Consider the following 26962-nt stretch of genomic DNA (forward strand, 5'->3'; position numbering starts at 1 on the left):
AGAGAATTGTCGCGAAGAGCTGCTAAAACTTTCGCACACGCAACGGATTGCCCAATGATATCCCAGAAGAGTGTTTCGCGACCCATACGGAAGAGCCATTACGTAAATATCTTGCAGGAGATTGTTTTATTCATCGCGGGTACGAACGATCCTCCAAAATTATGAAAAATGTTTGTAGGGTATAAGAACAGTACCGTTAGTACGCTCAAACAAAAAAAATTAACAAAAATCTTAAGTATAATGAGCAGTTGGCTTTTAAAGTCATGTCCTCTGTAGAGGACATCCATCGGTAGAGAAAGGGTTAAAAGGTTGAAAGGGTCGTATGAAAGTATACCAGTGGGTAAGTTTTAACAATTACTCTTTGCAGAGTCCTTAGTGTAAAATGAATGGACATAGACACATTTAGAAATACTAGGCAAGACAGTTCCAAATCTGTAGGAAGGGGTGTGTAAATCAACATTAAATATTTAGTGCAACCAAACCACCATAATCTTAAAAAGTAAAACCACGAATACAGATGAAAACAGGAAAACACCAAAATGACAATATAACAAAACCAATTGTTTAAACTAAGTACTAAGTTGCAATTTTTGTATATTGGGAGTTTGAATGGGGGTTCTATTTAGAATGCCAGCAAAGGCTTTTAGGTAGAAATGTTTAACTTACCAGGCGAAGAAGAAGAAGATGATTTACTTTTAAGTCCTAAGCCGGCTATTCAATATGTTTGGATTTTTTTTTTTTTTTGATAAAAAATCAATGAACAAGCGTTAAAATTATATGTTGACCTTTGAATGTCGAAAGATGTACATATGTATGTGTGTATTTATGTAAAAAGGTTTATATGAATAAAGATATATAAGTTTTTGTGGTAGGGATGCTCGTGGTGTGTTTGTGTAGACAGCTTTTGAAGTTTAACCATTATACACTGGACGGGACAAAAGGATGAATAGGAGATGTGTGATTAGCTTTGGGAAGCTGGAAGATGATATAACACTTCCAATGTGTGTGGGTGTGTGTGTATTATATATGCATTGCAATTGGCAAAACAAAATTTGAATAAAAAGGTTGTTTTAGTGTTTTTTGTTCTTATAACTAAAAGTTCTATCTTAATTGCCATATAATAACTTGAAAACTAATTAACATACCTGTATTGAAATCCAATCCTTGGGTATCCACCAAATATTGCAAAATATCACCTTGTTCCTCAAGATTTTCTGTTTCCCGCAACATTGCAATTAACTCCTCAACCTCTGTGTCGGCGAAATTTGTTTCCGGACGATGGCGTTGAACAAGAATTTTGGGAACATTTTGTACTGAGTTTTTAACAATTGCATTTTTTTAAATGGCATTTTTTCACCACACACACATACAATAAAATCAAAATTAAAACGTAATAATGTGTGGCGCAACGAAAGATCAAGTGATAAAACGAAAATCGTATGAAAATAAAGAAAAGACAAAAATAAAAAATAAAATCACCAAAGAACCTAATGTTGAATGACATGTAGAACTCTTTCTTTCTCTCCTATATATCCTTCACAGAGCACTATTATGAGATCTTAAAATGAATGCGCGTCTTGTTATTTCATATACTCAAAATTAAGTAAAAGCGTGCCAAGTTCTGCCGGCCGAATCTTGTATACCCTCCACCATAGATCACATTTTTCAGGTTCTTTAATCTTCTTATATATAAAACTACCTGACCCGGGCCCGCTCCGCTGCGCCTTCTTTAATTTATATAAAACAAAAGTTTCCTTGGAATATTTATTTTCTACAATGAAAGATCTTTTAGTGAAATACCATGCTAACTTGACTAACAGTTAAACAATATAAGTGGCTTTATCTGAATCCCATATGATATTTATTGGTCTACGAGTTTAAGTTTGGATGTAAGGTCCACGAATTTAAGTTTGCCACATAAGGCTCCATTCTTAAAATACATATTTTCAGCCCGATATTCTTATGATGTCTGATTTAGTGGTGTTTTCGGAGGAGAGGTGATTCCCCAGATACTTGGCCCTGAAAAAATATCAACATCGTGCTCTTCCCTCAAATACCATTTATTTAAACCCCAAATTGCCTTTGGCTTAAAAGGAGTTTACAGGATGAGGCGTCCCCCAAACACATGGCCCCAAAATAGGTTATCAAATTCGTTTTCTAATCTAAAATACCTTCCATTTGAGCCACATATTGGCATGGTCGAAAAATTGTTTCCCCTTTGGGGGTGTTTTAGGAAAGGGGTGATGCCCTAAATAAATGGTTCTACATTTGGATATCAAATTCGTATTCTAATCCAAAATTCCTTTAATTGAGCCCCATATTGCGATGGTCGCTAAAAAATTGCTGTTTGTGAGGTATTTTGGGAAAGGGGTAGACCCCCAGAAAATTGGTCCCGAAAATGGGTATCAATTCTTGCTCTACCCCTCAATACCTTTCATTTAGGCTCCACATTGACATGGTCAGTAAATATGCCCGATTTAGGGGTGTTTTGGTCCTCTAGACAGTTGGCCCCTAATGTTGATATCAGATATGTGGTCTACTCCCACATACATTTAATTTGGTCCGACAATTGGATATGAGATACGTTTCTTATCCTAAATACCTTTTATTTGAGTCCCATATTGTCGTGATTGGTCTTAATATATGTTTGGTAGGTATTAGGGTGGGGCAGCCCCACTAGGTACTCCATCCGAAATTTGGATACCAAATTTTTATTTTTAGGGTACTATACGAGAGCACACAAAATTTCGCTTAAATCGCACCAGCCATCTCCGCGATCTGGCGTTTTTGAAAATTAGGGTAACGGATAGGGCCCCCCCCCCCCCCCCCTCCTTTCAGATATCAAAAAATTTAGTACCCTATTTTCACCACGGGGTTATTATGCACCATCTGTGAAAATTTCAAGAAAATCGGTTTAGCCATTTCTGAGTCTATAAGGAACACACAAACATACAAACAAACAAACACAAATTGATTTTTATATTGTATATAAAATTCAATTTGTGTTTGTCGGCTTGTTTGTTTGTTCCGTATAGACTCAAAAACGGCAGAACAGATTACCTTTAAATTTTTACAGACTGTGTAGGTTGGTCTGGAAGGAAACATAGGCTATATAATTTTTTGATATCGGGAGATATCCCTCTTAACTTAAAAATACTACCCAAAAATAAAGGTGGACCCATCGGGACAATATGGGATTCAAATGAAAGGTATTCAAGAGTAGAGTAGGAATTTCATAATAAAAGTTGGGTCCAAGTACCTGGGGGCCGACCCAGCCACAAAACCCCTTAATATAGGTTTATTTGACGATCATGACAATATGGGACTCAAACGAAAGGTATTCCGGAGTAGATTACGAAAATGGATAGGAAGGAGGAATGGCTTTTTAGTTAGTTGATATTGGAAGAGGCGGACCCTCCCCCGTTACCCCAAAAACACCACTTAAAATCAAAAGTGGACCGATATCGGTAATATGGGTATCAAATGAAAGGTATTGGGGAGTAGAATACGAATATGGCATTAAAAATTGGGTGCAAGGAACCCAGAGGCCACTCCAACCTCAAAAGTTCCCTAAACAAGCATATTGGACGTACATATAAATATGGGACTCAAATGAAATATATTCGGGAGTTGATTACAAATATGACATAAAATATTATGTCTAAGTATTTGCGGTCCGTCCCAGCCCAAAAAAGCCCCCCAAATAGGAATTTTACTCGATCATGGCTAAATAAGACTCAAATGAAAGGCATTTGAGAGGAGATTACGAATATGAAATTAAACTTTGTGTCCAAGGAAATAGGTGGTGCTTTACCTCCAAAATTCGCTACCTATTAATTTACGTTGTTCAAATTTGTGCTCAAGTGACTGTGTGGCACACAACCCTCACATAGACGCCCTCCACCAAACGGCTGTATACACCAATCATGACAATATTGGGTTAAATTAAAGGTATAAGGTTGTGAACTGTGAATCTGATCTCATTATTCTGCTCATATATATATCTTTGTAATGACCATTTATCGGTCCTTTGAATAAAGAAAAATAAGATATAGGAATTTCATTGCGGTTGTTAGCGGTATTATTTTTTAACTATTCCATCCAAGTCGGTGTTTAAGGTCGTTATATATATATATATTATATATATATATATATATATATATATATATATATATATATATATATATATATATATATATATATATATATATATATATATATATATATATATATATATATATATATATATATATATATATATATATATATATATATATATATATATATATATATATATATATATATATATATATATATATATATATATATATAAATTAATTTTTGTTTGTTTGTCAATTTCCTTTTTTGTTTGTTCCATATGGGCTCAAAAACGGCTGAACCGATTTTCTTATAATTTTCACAGATGGTGCATTATGGACCCGTGGTATCCTAATATTCAAAAACGCCAGATCTCGGAGATTGGTAGGGCGATTTTAACTAAATGTGTTTTCTATGTAATAGACCTTAGGTGTTAAGCATTGTATCGTTTCTAAGCAATAAAGAAGAGTTCAGTACACTTCTAACCATTAATTTCTAATCCATGTGCAGCAGGAGCCGTGCTTTGGAGTGTATATTAGTGGCCGTCGGTTGACTTTGCCGCTGGTTAATAGAAGGGAATTTGGTGATATTTTTTTCCACTTTGGGGGCCTTCTTGGACATAGAAGGGCTGTTTTTAACAACGTGAGATAAAGTCCGTACATGATTCTCTGGTGGACTTTAGGGAATCAATAGATAGAAGTTGGCTGCTTAAACAGGAGACGGTGCACTGTATGTCTACAGATTTCACCTATGTCAGGTATGGAGTCATGCCCATAGCAGGTGTGTCCTCCGCAGAATGACCGAGAAGGTACAAGATACTGCCCCCTACCAAGATCAATCTTATACCATTGCAATAAGATTGCGCTTAGACTGACGTGTTCGGGGGCATAGCTTTTCTCAACCTTCAAGCACTGTTCCATTCTGCTGATGGCGTTCGGTGAAACGTGTTTTGTGCTCGTGGGAGGTATAGAATACCGCGGCGTTGAATACCAGGCTCAATTTTACGCCTTTGTACATTTGGTTAGGAGATGCAAGATTATCTTTGAATCATGAGAAAGGCGGTGGTGGTGGTGGGAATAAGGCGGCTGATGAGCTATACATTAATGGAATGCTGGTAGTGCAATTGAATCAGTCAACTCTCCCATGTGCAAATTGCTTGGTAGGGAAGGGGCTTTCTACGCCGACGCAAATGAACCTGTGGCAAAGTATATCACAGAACAGGACTTTATTTATCCTGTGAAAGCATGGACTGCTGATAGGAGTCCCAGCTGGTTATTCCAAAATCAGATGTTTGACTCCGCGCTAACCTTCTTTAGGGGTGGGTTGTGGCGAGCATTTTTTCTGTCGAAGCCCTCTAAATGCGTGCGGAAGACGCGGAATTAAAGGGCCTTTCGTCCTTAACTTTCTGCAGACTTTTGGCCCTATCATTATTCAGGTTTAGAAGAATATGTAGAAGATGAGAGAGAAAAGAAACAAGACGCGCACTCCAGCCTAACCTAAGCTAGTCGATTTGCAAAATTCTATTTCTTGAACTAGTTGGGTTAGTTTAGGTCTATCTGCAGTCAGAATTTCGCCAATTGTGATAAAACCGAATCGAGATCGTTCTTGTACCTCTTTACTTACTTACACGTAAATGTCTATTACGCATCGTAGAAATATTTAAACATCATTCATATCTACCCCAAACCTCAATCAAAGACAAAGATGAACAGGCCAAAGCTCGAATCCTGGGTCAACCCATTTCCCACTTTATGCGTATCGTGTATGAAGCTTCAAAAAAGTTTGGTACGAAATTATTTAAATTTTTTTTTGGTATCCCTAAGCTGATTTGTTGTTGAGTATCTCCATGAACTAGAAAAGCATGTAATTCTTGGCTGTCTAATAATTTTCTATTGAAATTTCGAGCTATTCAACTATCGCTCTACATTGTGGATAATAGTACAGATAAGAGAGAGCAGATTTAACAAAACCAACAACTCACATTCCGAATATCTATTAAACTCACTGCGTTTTTCCAAAGATGAGCGGCTGTGATTAATATCAATGGGATATATATTTTCCCTGATCAATACGTTTGATGAGCTGTGATTGTTAGAGCCTTCCTCAGGTGTGGTAGCAAAAACGCTGTGATGTGCCTGTTTGTTGGCCTGCAACCATGGTGGAGCAATAACAGATGAAAGCCGTCTTTCGGTTAAAGGGGTAGGGCCTTCCATGCCCAAAGTATCGGCTAAAGAATAATTAGAAATTTAAACAAATAAAGCTATGTAGAGTTTATACACAAACATTTTAATCATTCCGATAGATTTTTAAATTTTGTTAACACTATTATTTTTATTGTATTTTTGAAATGTCTGAAAAAAATAATAAAGCCTTTTTTTCTCTTGTACTTACTGTCCACATTAATTGATCTTGTTTTCTTTATAGCGCCCTTGCATGACATACGTCTTCTCAACTGTCTAGGTCGTAGATGGCCACCTCTCAAATTCATCATACTGCTACGATGGCTAAATGAACGCAACAAATGTTCATCTAAATAGGCCTGAACATCTGGATGCAAACGATCTGGGTAACCATCTTCAGTGCTACCCAAAAAACTTAAGTCCGTAATGGCGGATGTATTGAGAAAATCTTTTAAATTGCCCAACATTACTCGGGTGCCATTTATGTAACCGGATTTCAATTTACGCATTGTTTGTATCATGGCCAAGGGTATTTTATCTTGGTCTAGTTATGTAAGAAAAATGTCAAACAAATTATTATTATTTTGATATGTGCTAAAAAAAAATCGAGCAACATAAAATGCATTTGGGTTAGTAACTAAAACAACGACATTACTTATCTTAACCTTCCACCGAAGATACGAAATCATGCTACACAGTTTATATTCAGTTTTGAAAACCCCCATTACATACATCGAATAGTACGGAAGAAAACATAGAGAATTAAATCCTTTTGTAAAAACTGTTCCCAAAATATTAATGTGTTTGTCACAAAAAAAATGAAATTGGATCTGTTCCATTTCAATACATTTATACAAGTAGAGAAAAGGGAGAGTTATGGGCTATTATCATATGAAATGGATATCTATGGAATGCTACGTTGCTTTACTTTTATATATTTCTACCTACCAGACAAAATTTACACGGAACCCCATCCCAGACAAAGCGTTTTGAGGTGGACAAAGGCCCGATGAAAACTTTCATTGGTCACGAACTTCCATTACTCTGTTAGGTGTCTGTTTCGTTTTAATTTTCTTCTGGGATATACAAATCCCTGTTCCGATTGCTGTTTATATAGAGTGTGATCAATGATATCGGTTGGGTGGTATGCCATTAATTTATAGCAAACTGCGGTCCACCGAAGCCGAATCTTTATTATCTCAAGCAAGAAATTCAGTGAGATAACCACAAGACCATGCAGCATATCAGACAGGTTGTTACAGTTGGCAAAATGCAAATCGTACATTTTGGTACCAAAAAGTACTAAATATTGCGCAATACCTAATCTACTTTTACAGTGAACGGAGACAGGCAAAACAAGTAAAAGCAAGTTCGCCCGGACCGAATCTTGGGTACCCAACACCATGCTTTCCGCTAAAAGTGTACTCTTTATTAACTGAGTTTGTATTTGTATTATTTTTGCCTCAAGAAGTCACATCGCGATATCGGTACTAAGGGGGCCTATATCACCATATGGACCAATTCGGATTAAACTTGGCCCTGATGCCGTAAGTTATAAGTAAGGGTCCGGATTTTTATGCAAAATCTTAATTTAACCATCAATTATTAGGGATATGCTTTGGTATTTTGCATATATGCATACAGAATCGAAGTTCCGAAACCATTCTATGTTTACAAAATTAAATTGTATTACATAATTCCAGTAAATTTGGAAAATTGCAAATGCAAATTTTGCCCATGAACATTCCACTAAGGAACATAGGCTAACTTCTCACATATCAATGATTGCATTCCGATTCAAGTTTTAAGCTCAATGATAAGGGGCCTCCTTTTTATAGCCGAGTCCGAACGGCGTGCCGCAGTGCAACACCACTTTAGAGAGAAGTTTTACATGGCATAGTACCTCACACATGTTACCAGCATTAGGAGGGGAAAATCACCGCTGAAAATTTTTCTGATGGTCTCGCCAGGATTCGAACCCAGGCGTTCAGCGTCATAGGCGGGCATGCTAACCTCTGCGCTACGGTGGCCTCTTCAATAGGGATCGTAGCAAATAGTACAAAGTAAACCACCACTTTACCACTTTGGTACTACTTTTTCAAAATGCTTTAATGCCTAACTTTGACAGTTTTTACTCAATCGGTAAAGAAAATAATGGTGTTACTATGTCCGAGTTCGGAGAGCTTTAGTTTAAATAGTAAAAAGTACAATTTTGTACTTTTAGTACCTAAACTTTGCATTTTCTACGTTCTTTAAGGATATGGACAGGTTTCTGAAATTTCATATTCAAATATGACAAGACATCATAATTTTCAAACGGTGTGACTACATAGGCTTTCGGAAGTCCAACACTAAAACGGAGATACTACTAAAAGGGGGATAGCGGACCGGCGGTATGCTATCTCTATATGTAAAAGAGTCGCGTGATTGACTGATGACTGCTCAGCCCAAATGGCTAAAGCTAGAATCAAGAAAATTTGCATGAAAATGGGATTTGGCGATATTCGTACTAAAGGTACTTAAAAGTAATAAATAGTACGAAAATACTACTAAAGGTACTTAAAAGTACCAAATAGTATGAAAATGGGGACTGTTTACAAGGGACCAACGGAAAGGGGAATAATTATGAGGCATTATTTGTGCCAAAATTAAAGAGCGACCCGAAAAAAAGGTTCGAAAAAAAATTTCAGAAAATTGTACCGAAAGTGGTAGAAATAGTACGTTTGGTGCTGCAATGGGCACTATTTGGTAAATTGTGCTAGAGGTTTGAATTTTGGTACATAGGTACACTAAACCAACCTTAGTTGGGAGACGTAAAGAATTTTCGGACTTTTATACATTTCGGTAGCAAAGTATCAAGAAGGTACGAAAAAGCCAACCTTCGATAGGATATGATAGAGCTAGAACTCCGAAATTTTGCATAAAAGACATCTATTACGAAATAATGAGGGTGAAAAGAAAAAAATCAAAAATAAACCTGGAAACGCGAGAAACCGTACGTTTAGTGCCGCAATTGGTACCTTTAGTACTTGGTATTTTCTGTACGTATTGTTCTAGAGCTATGAAATTTGGCATCTAGATACAACTAGGAAATATATTTTGGGTAACTGTATGTTTTTATACCCTACACCACCACTGTGGTACAGGGTATTATAGATTTGTGCATTTGTTTGCAACGCTAGGATGGTCCAAGGACGAACGCTATTGATTTTGAAAAAAATCGGTCGAGAATTAGATATAGCTCCCATATATATCTTTCATCCGATATGCCCTTTTAAAGCTGTAGGAGCCGCAATTTTGGTCCGATCTTTACCAAATTTAGCATGAGATGTTTCGTGTGACGTCTTAATACGTGCGCAAAATTTCATCAGAATCGCATCAGATTTTTATAGCTCCCATATATATCTTTCATCCGATATGAGCTTATAAGGCTGTAGAAGGCACAACTTTGGTCCAATCTTAACCAAATTTGACACGAAGTGTTTTTTTTGACGCCCTAATACGTGTGCAAAATTTCATCAGAATTGGATCAGATTTATATATAGTTCCCATACATATCTTTCATCCGATATGGTCTTTTAAAGCTGTAGTAGCCACAATTTTGGTCCCTTCCTTATAAAATTTTGCAGAAGATGTTTTATTTGACGTCACACTACATGCAACAAATTTCATCAAAATCTAACCAGATTTTGGTAAAGTTCCCATATATATATTTTATGCGTTTCGATTTTTAAGGCTGTAGTATCTACAATTTTGGTTCGATCTTTACAAATATTTTCATGAGATGTTTTAATTGACATCCCTGTGTGCAAAATTTCATAAAAATCCAATCAGATTTAGATAAAACTCTCATATATATCTCTTACGCGTTTCGACTTTTAAGGCTGTAGAAGCCACGATTTTCGTACCATTGTAAGAAAATCGTACAAGGTTCTATTCGATATTTCAAATGGTGTGCAAAATTAAAGTCTGACTTGATTATTATTATTATAAGTGCTATATATTAAAAGTATAACGTAGACTCGGTGGTGTAGGGTATTATTGTATATAGTCGGCTCCGCCCGAATTTTGCCTTTCTTTACTGGTCTTTTTTCAAAATTCGCACTCTTTGGTACAAAATAATGAAATAGGTACTAAAATTTATATGTTGTGCAGTACTTGGTACGGATTGTGCCAAAGTTTTAAAATTTGGGATGCAGATGTACCATGACAGTATATATTGGAAGATCAGAAGATTTGTTTCAAAATCGTACATTTAGGTACTAAACGGTACAAAATGGTACTTTCTTTAGGAATGGAAATGAAACGCTCAAAATTGGGATACAGGTACACCTTGGCAGCATATATTGCGTGACTAGAAGATTTTTATTTGAAATTCGTATATTAAGGTTCTAAAAAATAGTTTACAGTTTGAGCTAGAGCTCTGTTATTTGGGATGCACGTAAACCTTGAAATTCGTACATATAAGTACTAAAACGTACAAAATGATACTTTCTTTACAGATTGAGCTAGAGCTCTTTATTTGGAAAACAGCTACAACTTGATAGTATATATCAGGAAACATAAAAGTGATTTTGAAATTTGTACATTTAGGTACTAAAACGTACAAAATGACACATTCTTTACGGATTGAGCAAGAACTCTGAAATTTGGGATGCAGGTACATCTTGATAGTATGTATTAGGCGTCTAGAAGATTTTTTTTAAAATTTGTACATTAAGGTACTAAAATGTACAAAATGGTTCTATCTTTACGGATTGGGCTACAGCTCTCACACTGGGATACAGTTACACCCTGACAGCATATATTGGGCATATCGGAGATTTTTTGGAATTCGTACATTCAGCTACTGAAACGTCTTTACAGATTAGGCTAAAACTCTTTAAATTGAGTTACAGTTACACTTTAACAGCATCGGGGGCTAGTAAATAATAAATATGTAATTTATTGTCACCAAAGAGTGAAGAGTGCCAATTAACAACTTTACTCTTTCCATACTTGTCGTAAGTGCTGTGGTAATTCCTCTTGCTTAACTTCTTATAGATACTACTTGCGGCAGAAAGTGGCGTCATTTATTCGTTATTCAATTCTGCACAGTAGTGAAATGCTTGAGAAAAATTTTTCTACGCATTCCTGTAACAACTTCTATTCCATATATGTACGTCAGTCAATTCCTCACTGCTGTGTTTGTCCATAGATGACACTACGAAATGCTGAACCGAGTGGTTGACCCCTTAGTTAGTAACTGGTATAAAATCAAACAAAAAGCATGCAAATCAACACAGATAAAACTAACTATGCTACTAAAATACTATGAACATAAAAACAGTAGAAAAATTCAATACAAACACTAATCTCAGCTTAAAACGATAAAGAAGCTAAAGCAAATGATAAAATAGGAATATAGTTGTTATAATTTTTTAAAGCTCTACCGAAGATATGAGTTTGTCATATGGATTGTAAGTGAGAAGAAATAATCATCGAATAAAAAGAAACCATTTTGAATTTTATTATAATGAAAAAACAGCGACGTACGTCGAATTTTGTTTTGGCTCAAGTACCTTTGTTTTCCAACGGTTCTGTTAAGATTTTTTTACAAATCCGACTGTACACATATACGATATTTTAAAAACCCGATGTGATGGACTTATCAATGGTGCAGTTCTGTGCACCTTATGTTATGCTAGGCAAATCCTATTTACCTTGGGATGTACAATGATATTATTTTATTATCCTCTGTGGGAATCCATATGACAAACAGATCAAAGGAAGTAGGCTTAAGCGAATTTTCATTATTTTGTTTGTGAGGAACGGTATAAGTCAATTAGGTAATAAAATTATAATTTGTTGCTGTTTTTTTTATGTAACCAACACGTAGGGGATGTCCCGTATATATGCATTGCATTGCGTTGGCAATTATGAAAGTTAAGGGTTGGAGGGGGGAAAGGGGGAGTAGTGTTTATTGATATTCGTGTTAAATTTCTGAACTTTAATGTGGTGGGAAAGACATTATGCGAAATTCGATTTCACATACGAATGATTCGGGCGAAAAATGAATTTTCCCGGTAATGCATGGTTCGGTCGACTTGCCAATCAATTACAAACGGGTGTGAGTTCCTGACAAGTCTTGTATAACTGGCGAATATCCTAACGTCAGGGATAAGAAGACGAATATCCCTGGAACACACGCCATGAAAATAACGATAGAGCAATTCAACGCTACCAACATTCCGACGATGTTCAAGAGAAGCAATAGAGTTGGATGCTCTGCTGTCTCCAATCAACACCATCGCTTCCGTTGAACCCGGGGCAAATAACTTCAAGGAAGATTTTGGAACTCCTGCCCATATATGACAGTTATATTCCATTCTCGGCCTGATGTAGGTAGTATAGATATTGAGAAGATCAGAAGAGGTGAAATATTTCTTGCATCGCTTCAGCAAGCCTACACATTTGAATGCTTCTTTCGACACTTCGAATACGTGTTTTGGCCAACGGACATCACATTGAATCTTCATGCCCAGAACATCAAGAGCATCTGACTGCTCAATATCTATACCGTTGATAGATATCGACGATTGTAGTGAGTCAGTGAATCGCTTGTGAGACAACAAACAACACTGCGTCTTCTGTGCGTTAAAGTCTGCTCTGTTCATTCTACCCCACTCGGAAATGGCCAACAAATCCTGGGAGAGCGTCTCATCCATAATGTGCCTCCTGTCCACAATTTCTTGAGGACTGGGCCTATGGTCGAATGAATATGAATGACACAGACTACTGTCATCGGCAAATGAATAGACTGGATTCGAAGTCTCACCCAATAGATCGTCAATGAAAATAAGAAAAAAGGAAGGGATGTATACTCATCGGATGAGAGCCCATCTACAAAAACTCAATCTCTGAGAAAGCTCAATATAAATCGAACGAAATTATTACCGACTGCAAAAGCGACAAGCTTTGATAAAAGTGTACCGTGTCAGACCCTATCAAATGTTTTGAAGATATCCAGAGCCACGACCTTACTCTCACCAAACTGGTAGATAGAGCGACTCCATCGTTCCGACAAAAATGCTGTTAGGTCTCCCGTGGAGCGGAGCCCATACTGTCTATCGCTAAGAACGCCATTGGACTGTAAGTATCTCACAAGATGATGGTTAACCATACTCTCCATAACCTTGGAGAGCATATGGCAATTGGCCGGTAATTCGCAGGGCTGTTCGCCCAACCTTTTTTGGGGATGGGCTGAACGTTCGCAACCTTCAAACGCGCCGTGAAAACTCTCACGCGGTAAGCAAGGTTGAAAAGGTTGCGTAGTGGACAAGCAAGCGTCGAAGAACACTTACAGAGGACAAGTGTTGATAACCCGTCCCGGCCCGAAGATTTATTAGCGTCGAGATCCGCAAGTTGGAGCTAGCAGATTTACCTAGCCAATTTACAAGCAATCCTAAATAAATTTCAGCTTAACAATATGGAATTTAAACTGAAAAATGTAAACCAAACTCGTAGCTCATTTGGAAGATATTTATGTAACAAGTAAGAACGTGCTAAGTTCGGCCGGACCGAATCTTGAGAAGGATTCTGCTACAAATGTACACAAACTTAGCTGAAGGACATATGTAAAGGGTTTTTAAACAGGGTAGCTACAAAAGTAGAAAAATTACGGTTTGGGGCGGTTTAAGGGCCAGCGGCGTCATTAGGTCATACTTCTTCCGTGATGATCAACACCGGCACGTTGCTGTGAATGGTAATCGCTACCGTTCAATGAAAAAAAAATATTTTTGACATCAATTGGATGATATGGTGGTTCCAACAGGTTCCAATTCGCCATATCGGGCAAATATTGCAGCTTCAAGGGGCTAAAGAAGTCAAATCGGGGATCGGTATAAATGGGATAAAATCGGGGTATTGGTTTAATTGGGAGCTATATCCATTTATGAAAAAAATTGAGGCTTCTAGGGCCTCAATAAGTAAAAACGGGGTATTGGTTTGTACGGGGGTTATAACTATTTATCGACCTACCTGGGAGGGATTCAGTTTGGATTTGGGTGGGACTATTAGTATGGAAGGAAAAAAAATGTCGCTTCGCGTTTCTAGATCATACGTCTACGATGAAAGTCGAGCTCCGGATTATGACGTTTTTGCTCAGACTTTATTTTTTTTATTTTTAAATTTGAAATTTTGACCTATTTTCAAAAGTAAAGTTGCATCGTGCTATTGTATCGTGCTACAATTTCTCTGAGCTTATTTCCGAGAAAAAAAACTTCGTTTTCATGGTCTAAATGTAGAAAATTCAAATTTTTTTTTTTTGATATTTTGGGCTATAACAGCCAAACCATTGGAAGATAGATTTTCACCGTAGACATATAGTCTAGCGTAATTTTTTTTAGTTACTACAATCTTCGATGTTCAATTCGACCCACCCTAGTGTGGGTGTTTTAGGGCGTAAACGTACATTGCGTACAAAATTTCAGACAATATGTGAGAAGTTTGTCCCCTATTCCATAATTGAATATAAGTGGCCACAATTTGCAAATAACATGGTTATCGTGGAAAGCTCAGCTGAAAGTTACCGGGAGCCTTCACAGGTAGCGGATAATGAAATGCCCCGTATGTATACGGAATATCTTCAAGTGCAGTCGCGGACAATCAGCGGTATCAAGTGGAGATTCTTAGTAAAAGCCCGGCGGAAACGGCTCAACAACATGAAGTGATGACATTCAAAGCAGTCATCGCATATGGAAATTCTCCAGCAAGGCTGGGGAGGAGTGCTGCCTGATTTATCAGCATAAGGTTAGATCTTCTTTCGGGACCTAGCGCTTTGAACGACTTGGCGCTGAATGACATTCGTAAATGTTTCACAGTAAGTTGTGGTGGTTAATCATTGGCTCGGAAAGCACGTATGCTGCGATTGGTTCACTTCATCGCTCTATGGCTTTCGGAATGCTCATGACTATTAAACAACTTGGTGCATCTCTTCGGATCAATCTCTCCTACATCACCAGAAGTGACTGAGATTCTATCATATAATCTGACGAGGTCCGAAGTTACAGGGTACAATTGGGCTAAAGCCATACATTGCACTCTATTGATTTCAGATTCAGAAGGATTGGAGCATTAAATCCCATCACACTCACACTCGTTTTTTCAAGCCCTTAATTAATAAGGAATGGGTACAACATCAATACAAGTTCAACGATAACTCGAAGAGGGTATAGAAAGGGAGACTACATGGTATATCCAGAAAACCGAATTTTTTCCCATACATACGTCGGTGATAACTTTTCTTACACAGATGGCTCAAAGCTAGAGAATAGAACGAGAGAATAGGAGACTACATAGTTAATCCAGAAAATGAAATCATTTTTCCTTTTATCTAAAAGTATAAAGACAAATTTACAATTTTACAAGACGTTTGGAGTAAATATTTCAGGGACGATTATATTTTATTGTTTGTTTATAGAAATTCTACCAAAATTGTTATACCGTTCCATAAATATATACAACATAATTCAAGTAACATGTAGATATTTGTATATTCGTGTAAGTGTAGTGTTATATGTAAACAAGGTTTGAATTAGCTGTATATTTGTATTTTTGTTAAAATAATCAATGTAATTTTTTTTTAATACAATTAATTCAAACCGATATATAGAGAATATTATTATAATGGTTTTTCTCTGCGATTGAGTAATTACCTAGCATATAATGTGTGGCCATTAGGGTTATAGTAGGTCTTCCTAACATATGACGCCAATTGTTTGTTAGGAAAGCTAAATTGGTGGTGAAATTACTTGCAAGCAAGTCGGGATCACGTGTGGTATAATATTCTTCATAATCGATATGCTGAATTTGATTAATACAAAATAAATGATAAAAATAATGGTAATAGATAAAAGTTTTCACTAATTCATTACATTATGGAGGGATATTTTATGATGCTTATTTGTGACTCTTTGCTTTGGGGATGTCAAAAATCAAACTGAGATTGTTTTTTTTTATATGGGTGACTATGGATTCCTTCCAACTAAACGGGCATTAGCCACTAGACTCATTTACTATTCTCAAAAGAGTGCCACCAATTATTGTCCAGTTGTGGATTATCATTCTGGTCAAGATTTTGTTATAATCTTGTTTATTCATTAACTGCTTGCAGATGATTAATAGTTCTTGTAACAGGTACAATATTTTGGTATTAAACACTTTCGCTATCGTTTTTAATACTCCTTTTCCTATCCAAAAGTGGCTAATATTTAAGCCATTTCTAAGTAATTCTTATACTCTACTTGGTTAGATATCACAGATCGGACTGCACTTGCCTCATTTTTGAGAACTAGTCTTTTGGTTTCCACATTTGTTGTTAGTCGCTGGAACTGTTTATTTGTTTCGTGAATAAATTATCATATGTTTATTACATTTTATCTTAAGCTCTTTAGACCTAAGTTCCTTAAATAAAAATTCCATCTTATTTCAATTGTCCCAACGTTTCGTCAATTTTTGTTGACATCTTCAGGGGAAATAGATGTATTTAATTAAAACATTACATTTATTTCAAATCTTCATGAAAATATAATTAACTTACAATAAATTAGGATATATTCACATGAATTTTTTCGCCAAAAGCACATTCATTAACAACACGACATTAATTATATTGAAGACAACTTAAATTTTAATATCACAGATCTTTATATTGCAACACGGTAACTTATACTAATATTGTTTGTGTCCTCTTTCAAGTTCATCGTCCTATCTATTTTTTATTCTATCTTCTGTTTATATATATATTTCTTACTGACTTGTTATTTTGCCATGGCAATGTTGTATTTTCGAATTTTAGATATCACAGATCGGATTGCACTTGCCTCATTTTTAAGAACTAGTCTTATGATTTCCACATTTGTTATTGGTCGCCGGAACTGTTCATTTGTTTCGTGATTTTCTCATTTGTTTTGCTCCAGGTCATCGACAAATTTAAAAAATAGGTGTTGGTTTTTTTCATTAATCGTTTTATTATACCCTCCACCATAGGATGGGGGTATACTAATTTCGTCATACTGTTTGTAACTCCTCGAAATATTCGTCTAAGACCCCATAAAGTGTATGTATTCTTGATCGTCATGACATTTTAAGTCAATCTGTCGAAAGCACGCTAACTTTCGAAGGAGTAAAGCTAGCCCCTTGAAATTTGTCACAAATACTACTTATTGGCACAAATACTTCTTATTAGTGTAGGTCGGTTGGGATTGTAAATGGGCTTTATCGGTCCATGTTTTGATTCCTATCCTATTCTATACGATTTTGCACGCGGTGTTTCTTTATGACGTCTAACAACTGTGCCAAGTACGGTGTAAATCGGTCCATAACCTGATAAGTTGCCATTTTAACGGATCTTGGATCTTGACTTCTTAAGCCTCAAGAGGGCGTAATTATTATCCGAGTTGGCTGAAATTTTGTACAACGGCTTCTCCCATGACCTTCAATATACGTGTCAAATATGGTCTGAATCGGTCTTCAACCTGGTACAGCTGTCCTATAAACCGATCTTCCTATTTTACTTTTTGAGCCCCTAAAAGGCCCAATTCTTATTCGATTTCGCTGAAATTTTACTCATTGACTCTACTGTGGTCTCCAATACTCAATTCAATTAGCATAGCAAAGTCTTTTCTTTTATACTTTGTTTGTCTACAAAGAGATATTGTGCCAAATATTCTAACTATTCCAACTATTCTACTGTTCCAAATATGGTTCAAATCGGTCCGTAACCTGATATAGCTTTAATATAAACCGATCTGGGATCTTGACATCTTGAGCCTCAAGAGGGCGTAATTATTATCCGATTTGGATGAAATTTTGTACAACGGCTTCTCCCATGACCTTCAATATACGTGTCAAATATGGTCTGAATCGGTCTTCAGCATGATACCGCTCCCCTACAAACCGAAATTCCCATTTTACTTTTTGAGCCCCTAAAAGGCCCAATTCTTATTCGATTTTGCTGAAATTTTACACATAGACTTCTACTATGGTCTCCAACACTCAATTCAATTAGCATAGCAATTCTTTTCTTTTGTCCTTTGTTTGCCTAAAAAGAGATATCGGGAAAAGAACACGACAAATGCGATCTGTGGTGGAGGGTATGAAATACAACGACTGTTGAAGATAGTCGCATAGCTTTTAAGTTTTTGTTCGTGTTTTGTTTCCCATTTAGATATATCATATCTTGAAAATGCATTTAATCGAAATGCGAAATATGGATGAATATATTAAGATATGCAAAAACAATGACCTCAAGCTTTAACTAAACAACAGCAAAATTAATTTTTATACCCACCACCGAAGGATGTGGATATATTAATTTTGTTATTCCGTTTGCAACACATCAAAATATCCATTTCCGACCCTAAAAAAATATATATATATTCTTGAGCAGCGTTAAAATCCTAGATGATCTAGCCATTTCCGTCAGATTCTTCTTTTTCCATAAGCAGGTTAAGTTCGAAAATGAGCTATATCGGACTATATGTTGATATAGCCCCCATATAGACTAATCCGCTGAATTTGGGTCTTAGGCCCATAAAAGTCACATTTAATATTCGATTTTGCTAAAATTTGGCACAGAGAGTTGTGTTTGGCCACACGACATCCTTCTTCAATTTGGCCCAGATCGGTCCAGATCTGGATATAGCTGCCATATAGAGCGATCTCTCGCGTTAAGGGTTTGGGCCCATATAAGGCTCATTTATTGTCCGATTTCGCCGAAATTTGGGACAGTGAGTTGTGTTAGGCTCTTCGAGAACTTTCCGCAATTTGGCCCAGATCGGTTCAGATTTGGATACAGCTGCCATATAGACCGATTTAAAGTCTTGGCTCCATAATAGGCACATTTATAATCCGATTTCGCCGAAATTTAACACAGTGACTTATGTTAGGCTTTTCCACATTTGTGTCGTATATCATTCAGATTGATCTATATTTGGATATGGATACCAAAAAGACCAATATTTTGTTCTGCAAAATTGAGCAATGACTTGTACTTATTAGACCACTCACTATCCTTGTCGAATTTGGTCCAAATCGGACCATATTTCGATAAAGCTGCTATGGGGGCATAAATTATGCATTTTTCACCGGATTATTATGAAAGGTGGTTTAAATATATATACCCGAGGTGGTGGGTATTCAAAGTTGGGCCCGGCCGAACTTAACGCGCTTTTACTTGTTTTTATTTATAACATTTATTTTTACATAGTTTACTACATTGAGATTTCATTGCAAGATATTGTCCGCACGACGATCGCCCAACGTTTGATGCTGCCAGTGCTGTGTGCGCTTTCTTTTTTTGGTCTTAAAATCTTATTGAGATGCCATTGCAGGATATTGTCCGGCTTTAGACCACTGTTTAATGCATTCTATTCCAAGAGTAGTATAGCAAAAAAACATTTAAAAGTCAGCAAAAATGTGTTGTTGCTAGAAACATTTGACTGGTTACACGTATCGCGATTTCAATTTCGACCAAGAAATATCATCAGCGGGCGATGTCAAATGGATCATGGTGCTTTACAACCATCCCAACTAGAGTAGATTGTAAAGCACACATCTGAATTGAACAGGACTTTTTAAGACGACTGGATTCACAAGCGCAATAAAAAACAAATCAAATCTTACTTTTCTTATTCAAGTCCAACTTATCCAACGATGCCAGTAGCAACAAACACAAATATCTTTTGCAAAACCTTTTTGTTCCTCGCACGGGGGTGACCTACATCACATGCGATGTGCCTAGGGTAGTATCCCTACACATTCCAGAGATACTGGAATCTGTGGCCCGGCAACCAGGAGGTGCGGTTTTTGTGTTCAGAAACACGTTCTTCAGGGATTTAATGGCTGCCTGAGAAGATATTTATGCCAATCGTCGTAATGACATTATATCTTAGCCATTCCACCACTTCCTTAATTGCAAGGATCTCCGCTTGATACACACTGCAGTGGTCGGATAACCTTTTCGATATGACGGGGTCTAGATCTTTAGAGTACACCCCAAAGCCCGCCTGATTGTTTAGTTTGAAACCATCCGTATAGAAGTCTATGTAACTTCTGTTACCAGGGATATCGTTGTTGTTGTATTCTATCTTTCGTCTGCTTGATTCTGTTGAGTGTCAAGAACCAGGAACTCTGCAATTAAGATGGGGTGCGTCCACAGGGATCTGGGTCTGAGTGGAGTGGGTCTGGCGGGGCAGTTAAACAGGTGACGGTAACGTGCGGTCCCTGGTAACAATCGGGACATACATCTTGCACGTCGCCATCAATCCTTGCTCTGTAGGAGTTGAGGCGGCTGCATCTGCCGGAACATAATTGAGCCAGAACTACTCTGGTTTGCCGGGGGAGGTCAATTTCTTCAGGTGTAATGGGGGGCGGTCGTTTCCAAGGACTACATTAACCCGGTAGCCATTTACCGCATCTGCATGAATGTTGTCTAGATTTGCTTTATATGCCGCTTGATCTAGAGGTTCTCCTTTGTAGCGCTGAACCTCACGCAGTGGATATCTATTCTCAAGATGATGATTTGGATGCTCTCTGCGATAACAGCCCAAAAGGTATTGCTTAGACAGCATGTAGTTATGTCTTCACACTGGTAGGATCTTTGTCTCCTGATGGAGGTGGTCCTCATGAGAACTGAGGAGACAGCCCGTCGCAGTTCGGAGGCCGGCATTCTGACAGGTCTGAATATTATTCCACTACGCGTCACCAAGTTGACGAGACCACGTTGGCGCTGCATAACTTACCATAGACAGGTCAATTGCTTTGTACGTGGTCAACAAGGTTTCTTTATCTGTACCCCAAGTTTCTTGTTTCTACTTTTAACTTTATTGTAAATTGCTGTGGCATGCGGGGAGAGTGTGGAAGAGCTGTCAAATGTGACGCCAAGTATTTTAGGACACTTGACACACGTGTCTCTATTGAGTGTTTTTGATAAGTGTCTATTGAATGACAAATATCGGGTTTTATGCAGTTCTCTGATTTCAATGTCATATCCGTAATAGTAACTGTCATTTCAATAGGTTTATGTTTCATATTCTTCACTCATTTCAGTTTGCAATACATCATTCTTCTTCAGTTTCTGTTAGGGTAATTACTGTACCCTGGCGTTCAGAGTCATGGTCGGACATGCTAACCTCTGCGATACGGCGGCCTCCAATACAATATACAATAAAATAATAATGGAGAACCCTACAGTTTTAGAACTTTTGTCAGACTCATTTTTCAACCCAAAGTGCTATTTTAAAAGTGGCGACAAGCCAAAACTACGAGGTTATGCACAGCTCAGAGGGAGACTATGGTTTTATATACCCCTTGGCTAAGGTTTTGGTATAAATTAAAATAATTCGTTTGAATTTGACATCCCTTCAGCTTTTTTTTCTTAAAGTAAAATACGATGTGTAGTCTGCATTTTGTTTTGAAAGTGTTTTTGAATGTATCGAAATGATTATACATAGTGCACGAGAGGGTAAGGGGAAAAAAATCATACAAATTATTGATTAAAACATATGTAGAAAACTAAAAACTCAACGTGTAAAAACTAAGTTCAAATGCGAGTTCATAAACAAAGAACTACAAATTTGTTAAAGGAAATACAACAAAAGCAAGTTTTCTATAAACCCAGTGTTTATAATTATTGAAGACTTTTAGACAGAGTTTGCTGCACATTTCAGATAAAAGTTTTTTGAAAAAGTTAACTAAACCAATTTCTCTTGTTAACAGTGAGCAGAGGTAGAAGAAGTTGAGAGTACCAAAACCAATTATAGTAATCACCCATTTTTTTTTAATCATAAGTGAAAACAGAAAATAAATCTACAAAACTCGCTTTTGTATACCAAAACAAAAAGGGAACTAAACATGTAAGAATTCAAAAAAGGTTAAAAACGCATCCCTTGCAAATCTTAATCTCGTACAAATGCAAACAAATAATTAAATTAATAACTGATTCAAAATAGTTTTTTTTTGTATTTTCTCTTCCTCTGAAACAGACCTAAATGGATTTTTTTCAAAACTAATGTAACCAACGGACGTCCAAGTAAATCCCAAGCAGACTTGAGAAAATTGATTTCGCCTTTCAGTATATCAATCATTAACTCATTGTCGGAGGCGACATAGAAACGCGATAAATCGACAAACTATAGGGTTTTATTTTTTGGGTGTGTATGTGTATTGAAAGAAAAAAAAATAAACAACATAAAACAAAATTAAGAAAAGTTATAAAGTTTTGAGCATTGTAATCAATATAAGAAAAACTCTTTTAGAATAGTCCCTAAGCGGCTACAAAAAGATTTCACAATCAACTTACCTGTGGTGTAAAGGCAAATATTCTATTTTTCAGCGAGTACAATTTACTTGTACTCAATATACCCACATCACGTGATTTGCGTCCGGTTAAGCCCAATTTACGGTTTCTTCCCAAATAGGTGTACAAATGACTTAGAACTCGAGCTGGTTGCACCTCTATGGGTGCCACTTCGGCAATGGTCTGTACATGTAAATCAGACTCTGCTAACTTATCGCGTATTTCGTTGTCTTCGGCTATAATGACAACTTGCACAACCACATCTGGTTTCTTTTGAGCCCCCAAACGACGATTCAAAGGATCCAATTCACCAACAGCAAGAAAACCCTAGGAAGGAATCGGCAATTGAGCCATGCGTTGTGCAAGTTTGATTAACAAAAACTCACCTCTTGTAAAAGTCTTCCTAAAATAAACAATGATTGGCCCCATAGGAATGGACAACGGCCCACTACTTCTCTTGGCGCTGAGCCAGGATGCCTATATTCCTGTGATACAGCATCTGGGGGCACAGCATAACTTTCAGGAACCAATAGAATACCATCATCACCACGCACCATAATTTTCTGCAAATAAATATAAAATGTTTTTTATAACAAATAAAACCGCATTAAGTTTGGTTGGGCTGACCTATGCATACCCTCCACCTCGGATAACTATTATATCTTCTTTTATGATATAAAAATTAAATTGTTTTGTTTGTTAGTTTCTTTGTCTGTTCAGTATAGACTCAAAAACTGCTAAACCGGTTTTCATGAAATTTTCACAGATGGTAGAGTTTAAGACCCGGTGAAAATAGGTTGCTAAATTTTTTGATATCCGAAGGGGAGGAGGACCCTCCCCCTCTCAAAAAGGCCAGATCTTGGAGATGGGTACACCGATTTAGGCGAAATTTTGTACGCCAAATAACCTGGAGGGACACCCCATCCCAAAACCCACCCGAACGGATATGTTTACCGATTGAGACAATATGGGTATCACATGAAAGGTATTTAAGAGTAGAGTGCGAACTTGACATAAAAATGGCACCTTTAGTGCCGGGTGTTACCCCACACCCAAAAACACCACCCAACAGAACACTTATGGGGGCTACATAAAGATATGGTCCTATATAGCCGATCTTCAAACTAAACCTGCACAAAAAAAGGAATCTGTGCAAAGTTTCAACTCAATATTTTCTTTTTTTTTTTGTCGCGTGTTTTCAACAGGCGGAAGCTGGCACGACAATGGCAAGATTGTCTTTGATTTTTCGACGATGTATTGCAAACAAAAATAATATAAAGAATATAACTCACCTCCAAACGATCTGCATACTCTTTTACAGACAGCTTGTCATTTTGAAATGCATGAAACAATATCAAATAGCAATAGAATAACGGCCATTCGCATTCAATATTTTCAAACATACGCAATTCCCATCTTTCGTAATACAATCGTGTGGGGTCCTCTTTGGGCGTGCGATAACCATCACGTAGAAAACGTTTGCAACCATATTTACCCTGCAAACGCTGTAGTATGGCGTCTTTGGTGTTACGTATAAGATGTGGATCATCAACAGCAAATGCTGGAAAACCAATTACACACAAAAGACCAGAATCCAACTCCTTACTATTCGATTCACGAGGCAACATTGATTGCAATACAGCTTGACATTTATGAGCCTCGTCAGCCAGCACATGTATGACACTAGCCGGACCTCCACGTGCACCGAATAAGTCCAATTCATTCATTGCTTCTAGAGCAGCTTTAGCCATACCAATTGAACTGGCATTAAGTTCGGGTTCACCATGATTAGTTTTATCACCTCTTTCCCAAATGCCATAGTCGGGAATACAGTAGGCTGATTCAATGTAGAATACCAAATTCTGTATAAAAGACACTTCGTCCAAAGAGAAAACGATTTGCAAGCCCGAAGCTGTCATTTGGGCCAAAATCAGGAGGTATAAGGACACAGCATCAATTTGCAAATGACCCCATTCACTATCACCCACCACGGGTTGGCCATTGCTACTACTGTATTTAGCATGCAAAGAGTCCAAAGGATTTTGTGTTATTTTGAATTTTTCTACTTTATCCTTTTGATTCATCATGGCCATAAGAAGGCCGCGCATAAGCTTAACACAGCTTTGTTCCAATTCATAACACTTTGCCCGATCTTCATCCTGATCGGCAATTTTTTTATATGCCATTGAGAGACCCCAAACAGCTAATATGCAATAAACATTATCTCTTATCCAAGCATGAGAGTTGACATTCGAAGCAGGAAACAGCCCAGTCACCGGTTCCTGATGGGACATAATCAAGCGATGGACTACACGTTGGTAGTAGTCCAGGCGTACGCCCGAATTGCTGCGAGAACGCATTTTGCTGTAGTTGTTGGTGAGTATTTGTCGAATTTACACCCACAGCTGTGCACAAAATATTAGAATTATACATCATCCTCTGTACGATGTGGGACATTTAGATGTAAAACTTACATAATTTAAATAGTATTTCCCACTGATCTTCTTCCGATCTATTATATATCTCCTGATGCAGTCTTTAGCATTTTAATAAAACCTAAATTGAATTGAATCCTCTTTAGGCGAGTTGTCTTTTCCGTCCTTCTTAGATTTTGATATTATTTTGTTCCCAATGTTTGTAAATATTTAGTAATTTGCAGATAAAATTCGAGGTTTGCGTTCTGCAGTTTTCACAATTTTTTTTTCTTTGTAAATATGTAAAATGTCACGACAATGTCAAATCAATCAGTGCCAAAGATTTAAGGAATTGTAAAACAGCTGTTGCTAAATACGTAAATATAAACCTAAAAATCGACTTATTAATAATCGATTGTTCAACTCTTTGTGTAAATAAATCGAAAAGTCAAAATTAAACATCCCTGCCCACAGCATCAAGAGCAAACAACATTTTGTTGATGTTTGTTTTTAAGAAGACTTGCTGTCACTCTAGCCTAACCTAACCCTTACCCCAGATTCACTAATAGAAGGTTAGGTCACTTGAGCAAACATAAAGTGGATAGGCCCCATAAACATCATTAAGAATGTCAAATCTGCCGATTGAAAATGTCATCATATAGGAGAAAACGTAAACAAAAAATTGATGTAAAAAAAGAACAAGTTGACATCCTCAATAACAGGATTCACTGAATATTAGTGAATCCTGCCTCAATAACAAGTATAGCCAAAAATTAAAAAAAATTGTATATCGGCTGATCGCTTGTTTTAACCTTATTCAGTGAATCATGCCCTTACCTTACGTTGCGTTCAGCTTGGCGGTGGTCATGACATAATTACCAGGTAGTGTACCGTAAACAGCTGAGTACAATTTTTCTCGCGAAGTGCACTGTCCGTCAACAAAAATGGCGCGAACTCGTAACATACACAAAATTAGAGTTGCACTTATCACTGATTTTGACAGATTGTGCACTCAATATTTTGTTGTTGGGCAACTGCCACTACCTGTAAATAAATATATCTTGGCGATGGTGATGACGGCAGTTGTAAAGCCATCTCAATAAAGCATAAAGTTGTAACGTAAGACAACTCCTTTGTAAACGCATTTTCATTCATGATTTTCATTTTAAAAATATGATTTATCCAGCCAAAACCGATTATAGTAGATATAAACCTTCGACCGGTACTATATACGTTTTCCACAGTTGAAAATCCATGTTTTTCGCGATTACTTTTTGAGACACTAAAAAAATCTCATGTCCTCCTTTGACGCTGAACGCCTGGCTTCGAATCCTGGCAGGAACATCAGAAAAATTTTCAGCGGTGCTTATCCCCTAGTCAGGATTCACTGAATAAGGTTAAGCCAAGCGATCAGCCGATATACTTTTTTTTAATATTTGACAGTACTTGGCATTGAGGATGTCAACTTGTTCTCTTTTTACATTCATTCTTTGTTTACGTTTTCTCCTATATGATGACATTTTCAATCGTCAGATTTGACATCCTTAATGATGTTTATGGGGCCTATCCACTTTATGTTTTTACATTTGACCTAACCTTCTATTAGTGAATCCTGTCCCCTAGTATTGCCGGCGACATTTGTGAGGTACTTTGCCATGTAAAAACTTCTCCCCTAAGAGGTGTCGCTCTGCGCCACGCCGTTCGGACTCGGCTATTAAAACGAGGTCCCTTATCATTGAGCTTAGAATTGAATCGGACAGCACTCATTGATTTGTGAGAAGTTTGCCCTAGTTCCTTAATGGAATGTTCATGGGAAAATTTGCATTTGCACAAAAATCTTAATGATAACTCATACTTTTATTAAAAAATTTTATAGAGGTTTGTACTCTTTTCGGCTTTTCACGTGGACAACTGTCAAACTCCATATAAAA

At 37.0% G+C, this 26962-nt stretch overlaps 1 protein-coding gene across 8 annotated transcripts in view; it reads right to left on the bottom strand.

Moving 5' to 3' along the window:
- LOC106084251 (probable phosphorylase b kinase regulatory subunit alpha) overlaps positions 1-25375 on the bottom strand; it is a 32841-nt gene extending 7466 nt beyond the window's left edge. For 2 of the 8 annotated variants that reach the window (XM_013247821.2, XM_013247816.2), the window contains exons 1-9: positions 25092-25375; positions 23910-25022; positions 23004-23180; positions 22621-22944; positions 15974-16121; positions 6490-6822; positions 6080-6325; positions 1146-1313; positions 667-711 (exon numbers count right to left, since the gene is read on the bottom strand). In XM_013247821.2, the coding sequence (XP_013103275.2) occupies positions 667-711; positions 1146-1313; positions 6080-6325; positions 6490-6822; positions 15974-16121; positions 22621-22944; positions 23004-23180; positions 23910-24977 (2509 nt within the window). In that variant the 5' untranslated portion in view covers positions 24978-25022; positions 25092-25375. Of the gene's footprint in view, positions 1-666; positions 712-1145; positions 1314-6079; positions 6326-6489; positions 6823-15973; positions 16122-22305; positions 22451-22620; positions 22945-23003; positions 23181-23909; positions 25023-25091 lie in introns of all 8 variants that reach the window. The other 6 variants (XM_013247822.2, XM_013247819.2, XM_013247820.2 and 3 more) reach the window with 5 other exon arrangements.
- Between the last annotated feature and the right edge of the window lie 1587 nt (positions 25376-26962).

This window comes from Stomoxys calcitrans, chromosome 4 (genome assembly GCF_963082655.1).
Source record: "Stomoxys calcitrans chromosome 4, idStoCalc2.1, whole genome shotgun sequence".
Lineage (NCBI taxonomy): Eukaryota > Metazoa > Arthropoda > Insecta > Diptera > Muscidae > Stomoxys > Stomoxys calcitrans.